This window comes from Pituophis catenifer, unplaced genomic scaffold, assembly GCF_029215685.1.
Source record: "Pituophis catenifer annectens isolate HBS135680 unplaced genomic scaffold, rPitCat1.0.hap2 SCAF_2, whole genome shotgun sequence".
NCBI classification, from domain to species: domain Eukaryota; kingdom Metazoa; phylum Chordata; class Lepidosauria; order Squamata; family Colubridae; genus Pituophis; species Pituophis catenifer.
In genome coordinates this window covers 165764794-165779126 of record NW_027256882.1, presented here as the reverse complement: position 1 = coordinate 165779126, position 14333 = coordinate 165764794, and the positions used below count along the sequence as shown (strand labels likewise).

General features: G+C 41.4%; 1 protein-coding gene across 1 annotated transcript; it reads right to left on the bottom strand.

Moving 5' to 3' along the window:
* Positions 1 to 201: 201 nt before the first annotated feature.
* LOC139310759 (transcription factor Sp5-like) lies at positions 202 to 6704 on the bottom strand. Its single transcript, XM_070934979.1, has 2 exons — positions 6651 to 6704; positions 202 to 1143 (listed from the first exon to the last, which is right to left on the bottom strand). Exons 1-2 carry the CDS (start codon positions 6702 to 6704, stop codon positions 202 to 204), a joined length of 996 nt encoding a protein of 331 aa, XP_070791080.1.
* Positions 6705 to 14333: the final 7629 nt, after the last annotated feature.

Genomic DNA, 14333 nt, shown 5'->3' with positions numbered 1-14333 from the left:
GTGTTGGGTGTAAAATGAATTCAGTTGCACCTTAAACAAGGGCTCCAAATCAGTAAGACGGTAGCAAAAGTATGTAAAACAACCCATTTCTTTGCTGCTTTCTGGTAGCTGTCCAGATTTTTGCAGCCCAGATACTGTAACCCTGCTGTAGCCTTGCTTCCATGACCTCATCTCTGCTCTTTTAGGCCTCTTTGTTTAACATCACTCTCGCTTGATGCCCACTGCGGCTGCTGTCACAACAGCCACATTCCGCACCCGCTTTCCCTGGTGGGTCTTGACATGCTTTGCTAGGTGGTCACTCCGCATAAATCTCTTGGGGCACAGCTGGCAGCCAAAACGCTTCTCCCCCGTGTGTGTCCGAAGGTGCCTTTGCAGCTCATCAGAGCGAGTGAAGCTCTTCCCACAGTACAGCCAGGTGCAAACGAAGGGGCGCTCGCCTGCATGCCAGCGGAGGTGGGCCTTCAAGTGAGAGGTTTTGCCATAGACCTTGCCACACCCTGGCAGATGGCAGACATGTTGCTTCTTCCTCCCTGGCTCCTCGTGGGATCTGCTAGCTCCCTGGCAATTGGGGCATTTGCAGCGACGACAGCGGCGAGCTGTACTCAACAGCCCTTTGGGAGGGCTTTGCAGGAAGGGCGCAAGGGGAGGTTGGGGACTGAGAACTAGTGGATGTCCCAGAGGGAAATTGCTTGGCTGCTGCAGGGTCCACCAAGGGGCCTCATCGGTGGAGGAAGGGCCGGGAGGGACAGCTGGACCCAAAGGCCATGGGCCTTGAAGAAAACTGGAAGAGTCCTGGGCTTCTGGGAAAGTATACGAGGGGTGCACTGTGGGTGCCAACATCTTGACAGGTGACCACTCCAAGGAGTAGATGGCCTCAGCTGGCGGTGTCAGTGGCAACTCATGGGCTGAGGCACCACAACTGCTGGCCACCATCTGCTCATGATATGGCATCTTGGGTCGTCCAAACGCCATGGTTGTGTGAGAGCGTGATGGCACCTCATTGCTCCAGAGTTGAAACATCCCCATGGATTCATAAGACCCTTGTGAGCTGGCTGAAGAACAGGGAAGTGGAGGTGCTGCTCGGAAAGCCAAGGTGGGGTAGTTGACAGCAATGTCCTCTGGAGATGAGCTGGGAGAGCGGTCCTGAAGCAGAGCAAAAAGAGTGAGCGAGAGTGTAGATGTTAATCATCCCAAATCCTTAACCAACCCCTACTCAAACTCTGTCCAAGCAAATCATCTTCTGTACCACATTGCCTAAACCTTGCACTTTGCATACATCCTCTGACTAACTTTGCCTGCCATGCTAAGGTTACCAAATGTGTGGCCATTTTATCCTCCTCCCCTGTCATGCATAGATCTTTAATTTGGCTCCATGAGTGATGTTTCATCTAAGTCTTAAATTGCCATTATCTGCAATGGGAATTGGACCAAACGTCTGTCATAGTCTGTAAGCACAGAAGCGGTTTTCTCAAAATGCCTGGACAATGCATGTTGGTCAGCAGATCACTTCATCTCACTCTTTAGAGGAAGAACAAGAGCCACTTGAGTTGGAAGACCAGGTCTGGTTTACACTAAGCCCTAATTTGGTATCTGATACTTTCTACACACAATTTCTGCTTTCTGATCCGACGGACTCAATCTTCTGGATGTTGCCAAATTCTGTTAGGCTCCTACTGAGATAAGATTCAAAACAACTGATCCCCACCCCTCAATATAATAAACTGTGTGGCTAACTATTGGGGGGGGAAAAAGATTTTTATTGAACAACACTAAGTTAAGTGTAGATAGATTTATTTATTTATTTATTTATTTATTTATTTATTTATTTATTTATTTATTTATTTATTTATTTATTTATTTATTTATTTATTTAATTTTTATGCCGCCCTTCTCCCGAAGGACTCAGGGCGGTGCACAGCCAAAAATAAAAACGAACACATATAAAAATTTAAAACAGTTTAAAAGGGAATTAAATAATTTGGCGCATTTCAATTAAGACAAAGACAACCCATATAACTTAAAATTGATCTTGGTATTCAGGCCAACCCAGCTTGTCATCCCATCCCATTCATCTTAGAATTTTAGCTCTACATGTTGACCACTTTTTTTTTTGTTGGTTATGGGTTTTTTTTAACTATTAATATATGCTACCCAGAAATTTTAGAATTTTGACAAATATTGATATTTAAAGATGTTTCAATAAATACTTGCTGTTGTTATAACCTAAGCAACAGCATTATACAAATGTTCTTGGACAGGAATATTATCTATCGATTTTCAAACCTTTGTATCTTTTTTTTTTTTTAAGACAAATATAATAAGGAGGGCTGGGTGAAGCAGGGCCAATTTATGAAGCTGCTTTGGTTCCAATCACTGGAAATCCACTTCAGAGCAATACTTTTATGCCTTCAAGTTAAAAGCCTGTCAAAAGATCTGGAAGCCATTTTTCATTGCCTGAGGTTTTGCTTGGGGGAAAGATCCGAATGCAAAGCAGCTGATTTGATGTGGTTAGAAGGCTTTAAGCTGATGCTACTCCTCAGAAGTGTAGCAGGCACATTTTATCGTACTGCGAGGACCTGTCAAGGCTTCAGGCCTAGTATTGTAGGTACAGATAGTTTCTCTTTGGCATGGTTTTTGCTGTTTTTTGTTTCTGTGTCCCAATTTTATTTTAAACTCTTCCCATTATGCTGCTTTGATCTTTTAGTGTTGAAATATATTTAAGAAGAAGAAAAAAAAAGCAGAGGAGACAGAATCCTAGAACCATTTCAATGAAGCAGGAGGTCTCTACTCATAAATCCTGACTGAATCTATACAGATAGTCCTCAACTTACGACTATAATGGAGCTTGCCCATTACAGTTATAAATTGGAACAGTCATAAAACAGCAATGGATTTGTCTCTTGCAGCGATTGTTAAGTGAACACTGCAGTCATAAAATGAACCTATTGTTCACTATATTACAGTTTTAATAGAAACTAGAAGTGCTGATTTTTGGCAACTATTGTAAAATGTGGTTGGGATGCTACAAATGGCTGTAAATGTGGTTATGTTGCTGAGCACCCAAAATAAGGTCACTTCACCACAGCAAGAAGTGATTCTCAACATTTTGGATCTGTGTAATAAGTTCCCCTTCGCAGGTAGGTTGCAATTTCAAATGGCCATTAAGCAACCAGATGTAAGTCAAGGACTATTTGCATTGGAAAAAGATGGAAATCCAGACGGGAATGTTTAGAATAAAAAAGAGAACACCTGTTTGTCATTTCATGAGATGATGCAAAATATGTAGCTGCATCGCTCTGGGTTTAAAAACAAAGTCGATCCTAGGATCATTTTGTATTACCTTCAAGAATATTTGGAAAAATAGTGGTGAAACTTTAGAGTTAATCACCATCAAGTAGGAACAACAGGATGAGGGATTCTAGCTCCCACCAGTATCAGGCAGCGTGACCTGTGATGGTGGCAGTTATACAACCTCATCCAGAATCTACTGGCTTCTAGTCCCATTCTTGTTATATTGGCCTCCCTGGAGTAGCTTTAATTGCATTATATTTGGAATTATGAAGAGAGTGAAACATTTTAAAGTGATCGGAACTTTCGAGCATTTGCAAAGATAACTGTGTGTGCGCAGGACTGGTTACTACGTTTTTCATTTTGTCATCCCCCAAAATCAAGATGCTACTTTACTATGAACTTCATTGGTCACTTGATTTCATGTCATAACAATTTTCTCTGTATTTATTGAAAAATATTTTTAAAAGTCATTCATCTTGCCCACAAAACCATTGTTTTGTTTAAATGTTTCCCTTAATTGCCAGTTCAAACCCCATGCAAAATCCTGTAGTGGCCAGAAAGAAAAGCTTGCTAATTCTCTTTAATAAAACCAAAGTCACTGGATTATTTCCTACTGAAAACATCTAGTAAAGCCATAGATTGCAAGAGAGAACCAAAAAAAAAGAGAACAAGAATCAGTGATAGGAATTTAAAAGTTGAATATGCTTCAATTATGTACCACCTTTTAATGGAGGAGTATGTGTATGAAAAGTGGGAAATAGTTCCCAAATTCTTTTTCAAACCTGTATTAAAACATCATTGCTATACATTCCTCCTAGCAAGGTCATTTTGAATTCAGTGGAACCTGTTCCACAGGCCACTCTTGAAAAGTTGCAAACAGGCAGGAAATGCTCCAACTAATAAAGGTTTTATCCATCTGATCAACAGGAGATTTTTGAGAATGGAACTTAAGCCGTGTCCATCACCTGAATTGCCACAGCTCTTGAAGCAATGAATATCCTATATAGCAGAAAGAGTTAGGAGATTGACCAGCACTTTTTAAAGAATATGTTTTAAGCTGGTCATTTGCAGTTTCCGGGAGAATTTCCTGCTGTGAAGGAGCCATGCCATTCCTTACTTAAAAAGCCCTTATTAGCTGTGATCCCAGAAAAATAGCATAGCGACATTCTTACAGCTGGACCGCTTTTCACAACAGATCAAATGAGGATGTATAAAAATATATCTCTCTCTCTTTATACACGTGGAAAGATGAGGAGAAAAAGTGAATATCTAAAGGCAGTCTGAGGCAGGAATTCTGTGCCTGCTACTTCTATCAGCATGGAAAATATTCTCAGGCAGTTTGGGGGGTGGGTTGGTTTTGTAAACAGAAGAGTATAAAACTGACTAGAAACTGAAGGATTAAGATGGTTCTTTGTTCAAGTTCCCTTCCTTGCAATAAATAGATTGCAGCAGATAAGAGCTTGTTTACACCTAAGAGCTGGAAGGTTGGTGAAGCAAGAGTCCAGCCAACAGAAGAACTGGAGCATTCCATAGCCCCGGCTTTGTTCTGGTTTTAAATAAATCAGTGAGAAGCCAGAAGAAATGCTGCCTTACCCATCCACCCCAAAATAAGCCAATATTATGGGTAAAGGCAAATTCAGAGTCAATCAGGGAATTGTGCAAATGGATACATGGGGAGAGTCTGCAACTAAGCATTGGTGACAGTAATGATCTACCGTACTAGGCCCGTGGTTAGGACACAGGAAATTAGTAATTTTTTTCCCTAATGAACAGCTTAAAGGGTTGTTGTGACTTTTTAAATTTGCCTCAATAGGCATTAAAATGTCACATTTCCCTACTCAAAGAGTGTCGCCTTCTAGCTAGAATTAGATGCCCAGCTAATATCGTCTAAGCTCAATTACAATGGCTTATCAGTCTTAGGCAAATTATTTCCAATAATTCAGTATCTAGTTTTTCATTGGAAGATATGTGGGAACTGAATTTGCAACCATTTCCAAGTAAAGCTATACTACTGAGCTGTAGTCTATTTCTAAATAGTCTTCCTGGCACTGAACAAAGCACAATAGGATCTATTTTCCACCTTCTACCATGTATATAATATACTCATTTTGCAAAATAAAATTTAAAAATGCCAATACTTTCATTAAACATTTAAAATATGTATAGTGCCCATAAACAAAAAAATAGCGCACTATAAATGTACATTCCAGGAATCATACAACTATATAGTTGAAAAGTAATGTTTTCATTCAAAACAAACACAATTCTGCCCCCCATTTTTAATCCCTTAAAATGTCTGTACCCCAAATTAATACCACAGATGTCAACTTTTGTTTCTTTAGAGAGACAAACGACCTTCCCCACTTTTCAAAATGTTCTTGCTATCTAAATCTCAGCTGAGCTCACCTGCTTTAAAAAAAAAATCACCTGCAGTTAGGATTGGTTATCTTTTCGTTTCCTTCAGCATCTCAGCAGACTCACTAGAGTCCAAAGTTAGCATCTTTGTAGTACATTTCCTATTCTTTTGCACCCATTTGTTCCTTACACTTCAGGAGCAATTTAACCTAGCTTGAACACAGCAGGTGAAATCCACTTCTCTCCCTCAGAGTCCTTGCTTAGCTATTCCTTAAAATGAGAGTGCAGGTTTCAGTACTGAAACCTTAGTGGGAGATAGGGAAGAAGGAAAGCAGATGTGGTTAAACGCAGGGAAAATCCAGAGGCTAACAGTCCTTTTAGTAAATCTAAAAGATAATTTGCCTTATAATCAAGAACGCCGCATATCCTCAGAATTTACACAACTGTAAAACTCCACAATCTCTTACAGAATGTCAAATTAGACGGGATGGTACACATCAAAGTGCTATAATCAGTTGGTTGTTGGTAGCTAATTATGACTTTATAGTTTTTTGTTTGTTTGTTTGTTTCGTTTCACGTTAATAAAGAATAATGATATGTCTGCACCCTCATCCCTTCAAGGCAAGGCTGCTTACTCCAGAGTTCCTCTGACGATTATCATATTTATGCAAATCCAAAAGGAAGCCTCCTTGGGAGTTAATGGGATTTACATTTCAACAGAAACATTACAGGACTTCCAGAAAAATGTTGGCGCGCGTTTCCCCCCCCCCCGTTCCTTCTCACAGCAAAAACCGGCGCGCCGGTCGGGTATTTTAGCAGCCAAACGACAGGCTGAAAAATCAACAGGTGAAGTTTTCCCCCCAACTGCTGAATCTCCTCACTTACTGAATTGCACATCCACCTACCCCGGTTAAAGACCCCGCGAAGGAAGCTCGCCCTCGTGGCGAACCCCAGATGGGGGCCACCCACCCACGCCACTTCTAACCCGGGGAGCTTCTTCCTACCTGCAGAAAGGAGGCGAAGTGGTTCGCGGAGTTGGGCACCGCCAAAGTTGCCATTGGGATCGGGGTCATCCAAGCTCTATCCCCGGACAGAGGACTCATAAAACTCAGCAGAGAGCCCCGAAGTGGCGACCTGCTTCGCTTCTCTCCCCCTCTCTATGCGAAAAGTCCCCCTGCCTCCCCAACCTGCATTTTTCTCCTCCTGCGCTCACTCTTCCCTTCCCCCCTCCCCTTTCCTAACACTTTGATTTTTTGGCTCCCCGTCAGCCTATCAGGAGTGGCGATTGGAGGCGCCTTTGATGTCGCCCGAGCGAACCAATCATTAAAATAGATTGAGTGATTTCAAAGAGGGGCCTGGCTAGATCGCCTTTAAGGGCCGGGCTCCCCTGCTGGGCCGCTTGTTAGGGATGCAAAAGGCCTTGATTGGGCTTGCGTGCGATCAAGAGACCCGGGCTGCTCCTTTTATCTCTTTAAGAAAGGACTGTGCGGAGGCCGAGAGCCGGGAGCAGACAGGTCCCATGCCTCGGTGCAATCGCTCCGATTCCTCCTAAGAGTCCTTGCATAGTGCCCAGCACGTGGCCAGCCTCTCCATGTGATTTTGTGTAGAGATTCCCAGACATCCAGGTCATGGTTGTCCCAAAAGTGTGCTTATTCTGGAGGAAACTGGACTTCTTGTTTGGCTTCTCATCCAAGAAGCTTCTTCAGCTAGGACACTGAAGCTTCTTCCCCACTACCCTGTCAGAACTGAAGAAGCTTCTTGGATGAGAAGCCAAACTTCAAAGGAAAAAAAAAAACAAGTCCAGTTGCCTCCAGAATAAGCACCTTTGGGATCTCCAAGTGATTGTCTTTTAAAAGAAAAGATCAGGAATGAATGTTCCCGATCTTCATTTATTGCAGAGTCCACGGATAAGCCATCATGAGCTTAGTGTATTAAGCTAACTATTTGATTTGTAAACCACTGACTTTAATGTGTGAGTCAGTTGTCACTTCACCCATGCTTTTTATCAGCCTCTGGCTTAGAGTCGTAAGTAAACCTGATTTATAAATGCTTAAGTTCTGTATGATGATGATGATGATTGTTCATGGCACAGTCAGCCAGATGTTTGGACTGGATTTGGCATTTTTATCCACCCATTGAGTCTTTCCCAAGGACTTGGAATAGGCAGATGTTGTTCGATGGTGTTAAAGGTATTGTCATGGGATGTAAGCTGTTCCAAATAAAGCTGCCTTTTGCAATTGACTGGTGGTGATTTTGCCAAGGCTGGTGGGGTTCAATTGATGCCCCAGATGGGGATTGTACCCAAGGTGCCTATTACTATTAGTACTAGCTGTGCTTTCTTTTGCCCCTGTCATTCCATATCTATTTGCAGGTCTTTGTGTTTTGTGATTTTTTCCCAGTTTTTTCTCTTCTATTTTGCTATGTCCAGGTACTGCCGCATTAATTATTCAGACCTTTTTTTGGTCTTTTTATCAAGAAGAGATAACAGTCAGATTTTTAGATTGGATTTGGTATTTTGTATTGTAGGAAGTTAGCACCCAACCCTTTCCTAGAAGAATGAAATATTTTAGGAAATATTAAAAAGGCAGAATATTATGTTTCCCTGGATGAGAAATGGAGAAGCATGTTTTAAAAGATGAAGCAGCCCCCACCTTCTTGGCCCCCCACCTTTGTTTTTTTTTTTTTATTGAAAAAGTTTTTCAAATACAAGTTTTTCCCCCCTTTCCTCCCTTCTTCCCTAACCCCCCCCTCACCACCCATCCCCCCCTGTGACTTCTTCTTCACAACAATAAGCTAATTCATAATTAATTACATAATATTTTACCATGCCCTTACTCACTCCTCAAAGTACTGACCCTTAGCATAGTGTTCTTATAACTCCGCTTTTCTCCGCTTTTCACAATCTACCCTTTTTCTCCTCCCCCAAACTTATAAAATATTATTATTATTACAACAACATAACCTTTACTTTTATATATATTAATTTAACATTTCAAAGCAGCCTTCTCCAAATTTAACATTTATTCAGTTCTATCCAATTCTTCCACTCCCCAAAATATATGACTTAAAAGTCCTTTTTCTTAAACTAATCAATCACTAAACTAGCCTATTTCAACCCAGTTTCCTGCAAGATTACCATGCACTACAATTCTAAATATAATCCACTGCCCACTCTGCTAAAATATACATATGTCTATATATACATTCCATTTTATAAAAAGAGAAAAGACAATAACTTTAAATTTATAATTCATTTAGTATCTTCTTTGATGTCTTTCCACTAGATTGTTAAATCCGTCATCCATAATAGGGTAACATAGCATCCTGGTGCAACAGTTTATTCAAAATCTTCAGTCATCTTCTGCCCCCATCAATAATGAATATCCTCATGTATATATAAAAGTAAAAACAACCACCCGAGTGACATTATAATTATATTCCATATAGTTGTAATTGTGGTTTTCATCAGGATTATAAATCCCTATCATCTTAGTGGGTAACAGCCAGATCTTCTGCATGCCCCAGCATGACTCTCTTGCCTTGTAACTCAAAATAGATATAATATATTTATCGGTAAAAGAAATCCAAAATAGATAGTTCAAATCCAACAATGTAAGGCTCTTTCCACATCCCAAAATCACGGCATTGCAGAGATCTGCCACTTTCCTCAAGATAGTATTAAACGATAATTCGCCTCGAATATCTTTTCACATATTCATTTATTTTTTAAAATCCCTGGCTTCACTGTTGCTTGGTTTAGAAACTACTATTTCTACGAGATCTGTTTCTTTTCTTTTTCTTTTGCGGGTTGCATTTCCATCCAGATTTCCTTCCTACAGGTTGTGTATCAGCTGATCGGTTGTCATTCTGCTTTGTAAATTGATCTTGTTGGTTTTGTTTTATTATCTCATATGTCTTTTCCATCACTTGTATATCAACTGGTTGATTTACGCACTTTTCCACGCAGACAAAATTTACTGGAGAAGAGAGAAAAAAAAAAACTTTTTTCCAACCAAGATCAATATCAGATCCTCATAGAAAAAAAAAGAAAAAGGAGAAAAAAAAAAAAACAGAAGTGAGAGTGAGATTTTGCCTTCAGTTACAGCCAAAAGTATTCATTCCGCTACTTTGTAATTGAAAACGGAAGGAGTTTCCCTTTCAGCCTCTCTTCAAGCCGCAGCAGCAATCGCCATTTTAAAAAAACTTTTTTCCCTTCACTTCACTTCTTAGACAAAATAGAATAAAAAGAATACTTGCGCTTCAGGATCAGAGGTCCAGCTCATATCTTCTTTAATTAATTTATTTGACAGATTTACAGGCTTGCTTTTGCCCTCTAGCTCTGCGTGTAGCAGAGATTTCCCAGAGCCCGGAGCATCGGCTGGGGATACGGGGAGTCTCTTCCGCTCCCTCCCAAAAGTAAATAAAAAACTTTTGGGATTAGGCAGAGGACTCTACCCACCCCAGCCGGCTCTATCTCCGTTTCCTAATGGAAATGGAGTTTTTTCGAGCCGCCATTCCGCTGAAAAAGGCGGCTCTTACAGGCAGTGGGTTCGACGATCCCGGAGGAGCGTCCAGCGGGGACAAGCAGCAAACCGGAAGGCCCCCCACCTTTGTTAATGGGCCAGAGGCAGAAACTCAATTCCCTCCCATCTTTGTCAATGGATCATCATCTGCAACACAATAGGACCCATCGAGCAACAGAAACTAACACAATAGGACCCATCGAGCAACAGAAACTCACCACATGGCACCTGGGAAGATTACATCAGCCAGCAAGGCTAGCTAAGACCCCCACCCCCTGGGAGTCTGACAACCAATCAGGGGGACTTACAGCATCTCTGCCCTTTTTCTGCTCAGGAACTCAAACCATGTGATCCTGTCCACCATTAAACCATCTTTCCAAGCAGTCTCCATGTTTCCAGTGTCTTTTTCCCCACTTGGAGCTAAACCCAGAAAGACATTTCTTCTAACAGTATTATTAAATTTTTATTCTGCTTTTTAAAATATTTTAGTCAACTTAAGCTAGTGAACATACCTAATATTCCTGCTTCCTATTTTCCCCATAACAACAACCCTGTGAGATGAACTGGGCTGAGCAACTAGCAAAAGAGTGACTAGCTCAGAGTCAGCTAGCTGGCTTTCATATCTAAGGGAGGTTTAAAATTTACCCTCTCCTGGCTTCTAGGCCAGCATCTGAACCACTAGACGAAACTGGCTCTGTATACACAGTTCTATCTATAAGGAAAATATTGGGATAGACAGAGACTGAATGAATGGCACCTGCCTAAGCATAGGATTGCCTTGTCCACCTTCAAACGTACAGATCACTGCTAGATATAGGAGAGGAGAGGATATAGGAGGGAGTTTGCTATATCACTTTGCCACACCTAGTGATCGTCTAGACTCTAGAGTTGTACAACCCATGTATGGTAGCCCTAGTTGGCAGCTACAATCCCAGTTCATTTCTCAATGTCTGTTGATTTTCACACTGTTGAGATCACAAGCATCCTATCTAACAGGGATGAATGAAAATTAATGCCACCTATGTCATAAATTGTCAATAGGTGGCAGTATTGATGCACTAGGTGCTCTGGTGTGTTCTTTAGCTTCTGTTCTTCCACTTCAGTTAGTGGGAAGTTGCTCTGAAAAAGATCATGTTGCTATTGTGCCATGGAAGCTTTTAATGAATATTAATGCACTCTAAGCAATGCCTTGTAATTGAATTTTTGACTGTCAAAGAACACTCCCCAATTGAAATTCATTGCCAAATGCAGATTGTTTATGGTGATGACTATATTGATGTGAGGACAATAGTCCTCACTTAACAATTTTAAATGAGGCCCACAACTCTGCTAAGCAAAGTGATGGTTGCAAAGTAGGAAATCATGGTACTTTGTACTTTCTAGCTGGAAAGAGATAAGACTGCTCAATTTCACAGATTCAGCTTTGGTTTTACCACCTAACCACTCTGTTGCCCTTTGTGTTTACTGCCTTTTATGCACCAAAAACAATGTGATCATGCCAGTAGCCCAGGGCTGGGAACCCTGGGCATGTTACACAAACAGCTTACACTACTCTCTTGAAATTTCTATTTTTCCACCCTCTGCTCTAGGAGGGAGGGAGGAAAAAATGATTTCTATAGGCACTCTCTCTTTTGCCTCACCCTTTCCGGCTGCCAGCATACTTGAACTGTTTTCAATGTATAAAAGAGCAACAGTTTACTCTCTTACAATCCCTTACTCTCCAATATTTCTGATCCACAAAGGGGAAAAAGAAAAATGCAGCTCAAGCACAGGACAATGCATACTGCCTGTAATGGTGATCATGTGACTGTGGGATGCTGTGAAGTTTGAAAACTGGCAATAGAGTTGGTTTTTTTAGCACCAGTATAACTTTGAATGGTTGCTGAATAAATGAACAATAAGCAAGGACTACCTGTAGCATGCATTGCTGGGAATACACACACACACACACACACACACACACACACACACACACACACACACACACGTGTAAAGATGGTGAACTGGGAAGAGCTGATTTATATGATCAAGAAAGGCTGAATTGTTAAGGACAATCAGAGAATCACTCAAAGGGAAATTTCTGTCAAGCTTGACATTCACATAACATTTGCATTACATTATAGCAGGGGTGAAATCTAGCAGGTTCTGGAGAACCGGTAGTGGAAATTTTGAGCAGTTTGGAGAACTGGTAAATACCACCTTTGGCTGGCCCCAGAGTGAGGTGGGAATGGAGATTTTGCAATATCCTTCCCCAAAGAGTGGGGAGGGAATGGGGATTTTGCAGTATCCGTCCTCCAGGAGTGGGGAGGGAATGGAGATTTTGCAGGATCCTTCCCCTGCTATGCCTACCAAGCCACACCCACAGAACCGGTCGTAAAAAAAATTGGATTTCACCACTGCATTATAGACATTCTTCAGTATCAGAATTTTTACTCAATTCACATGCTGATGGCAGAGATGAAAGCCTCAAGATCTGAAATTTGTCAGCAATGATTTTCATGCACAAGCTAACACATTTCATCACAGCATAGTGATAGCCAAAATATGGGTTTATTGTTATGACCCAGAAAAGAACTGTTAATCTATGGAATGTGTTCATGAAGTTTTACTGGAAACAAAAAGTCAACATCCAGGGTTCAATTTTGGGGGGGACACTAATTATATTATTCATTTTGATTTTCCTGAAACCGGCACCAATATCAACTCAAAGTGTTACACTGCAAAAATTATGGAACAATTAAACTGAGTTTAGAAACACAAAAAGGAAATTTTGCTAGAACACTAGGCTTTACATCTCAAGATAAACCAAGAGGAGTTGCAAATTTGGATCTCACCACCTTACCCCATTTAGTCTAGATTTGCTACCATGCAACTTCTACCTTTTCCCAAAATTGAAGGAATAACTTCATGGGAATCTGTTAGATTCAGATGAAGAGCTGGGGAGGGCTGTTGGGATGTGGCTAAAAAGACAAAATGTTAATTTATTTTTAGATGAGTTTAAGAAGCTGGTCCATTGTTGGCAAAAGTTATGAAGTGAATCCTAGACTTTATGTGGAAGAAAAATATAGCTAATGAGCTCATGAGCCTGTAATACAGTGGACTAAAGCGCACTGTTATTAACATCTGCTGCTTGCAATTACTGCAAGTTCAAATCTCACCAGGCTCAAGGTTGACTCAGCCTTCCATCCTTTCAAAGGTAGGTGAAATGAGGACCCAGATTGTGGGGGCAATAAACTGACTTTGTATAAATATAATAAAGTATGAAGGCTATTGTTTAACGCATTGTAAGCCGCCCTGAGTCTCCGGAGAAGGGCGGCATATAAATTAAAGCAAAAAAATAAATAAAAAAAAAATCAACAATTTTTTCCTGTTATATTTATTAAACTATTCCTATTTGAACTAAAGTTATGGAGTTGGAGGCAATATTTTGCATTTGTTCCTTGTATAGCATATAACCGTGATGGCAAACCTATGGCACGCATGTCACAGGTGGCACGCGGAGCGATATCTGTGAGCACGCGAGCGTTGCCCTAGTTCAGCTCCAGCATGCATGTGCGCGCCGGCCACCTGATTTTTGGCCCTTCCGGGCCCACTGGAAGTTGGAAAACGGCCCATTTCCAGCCTCCAGAGGGCCTCTGGGGGGGTGGGGAAGGATATTTTTGCCCTCCCCAGGCTCCAAGAAAGCCTCTGGAGCCTAGGGAGGGTGAAAAACGGGCCTACCAGGCCCACTGTGCTGTCATGTGCCAAAAGCAGGGGGGAGCGTGGGGGGGGTCATGTGGAGGGTCATGCACATGCGCAAACCTCCTGCACGCCCCCCCGCTTTTTTTTTTTAATTTGATTTATATGCCGCCCTTCTCCGGAGACTCAGGGCAGCTTACAGTCGTTAAGCAATAGCCTTCATACTTTTGTATATTTATACAAAGTCAGCTTATTGCCCCCACAAACTGGGTCCTCAATTTACCTACCTTAGAAAGGATGGAAGGCTGAGTCAACCTTGAGCCTGGTGAGATTCGAACTTACTTTAATTGCAGACAGCTGGTGTTAAATTACAGTGCTCAGTCTGCAGAGCTATCCAGGCTCCGTCGCATGCTTTTGGCATGCGACGGCAAAAAGGTTATCCATCACTGGCATATAACATCCAGGTTGAGTGAATTTAAGGGAGAG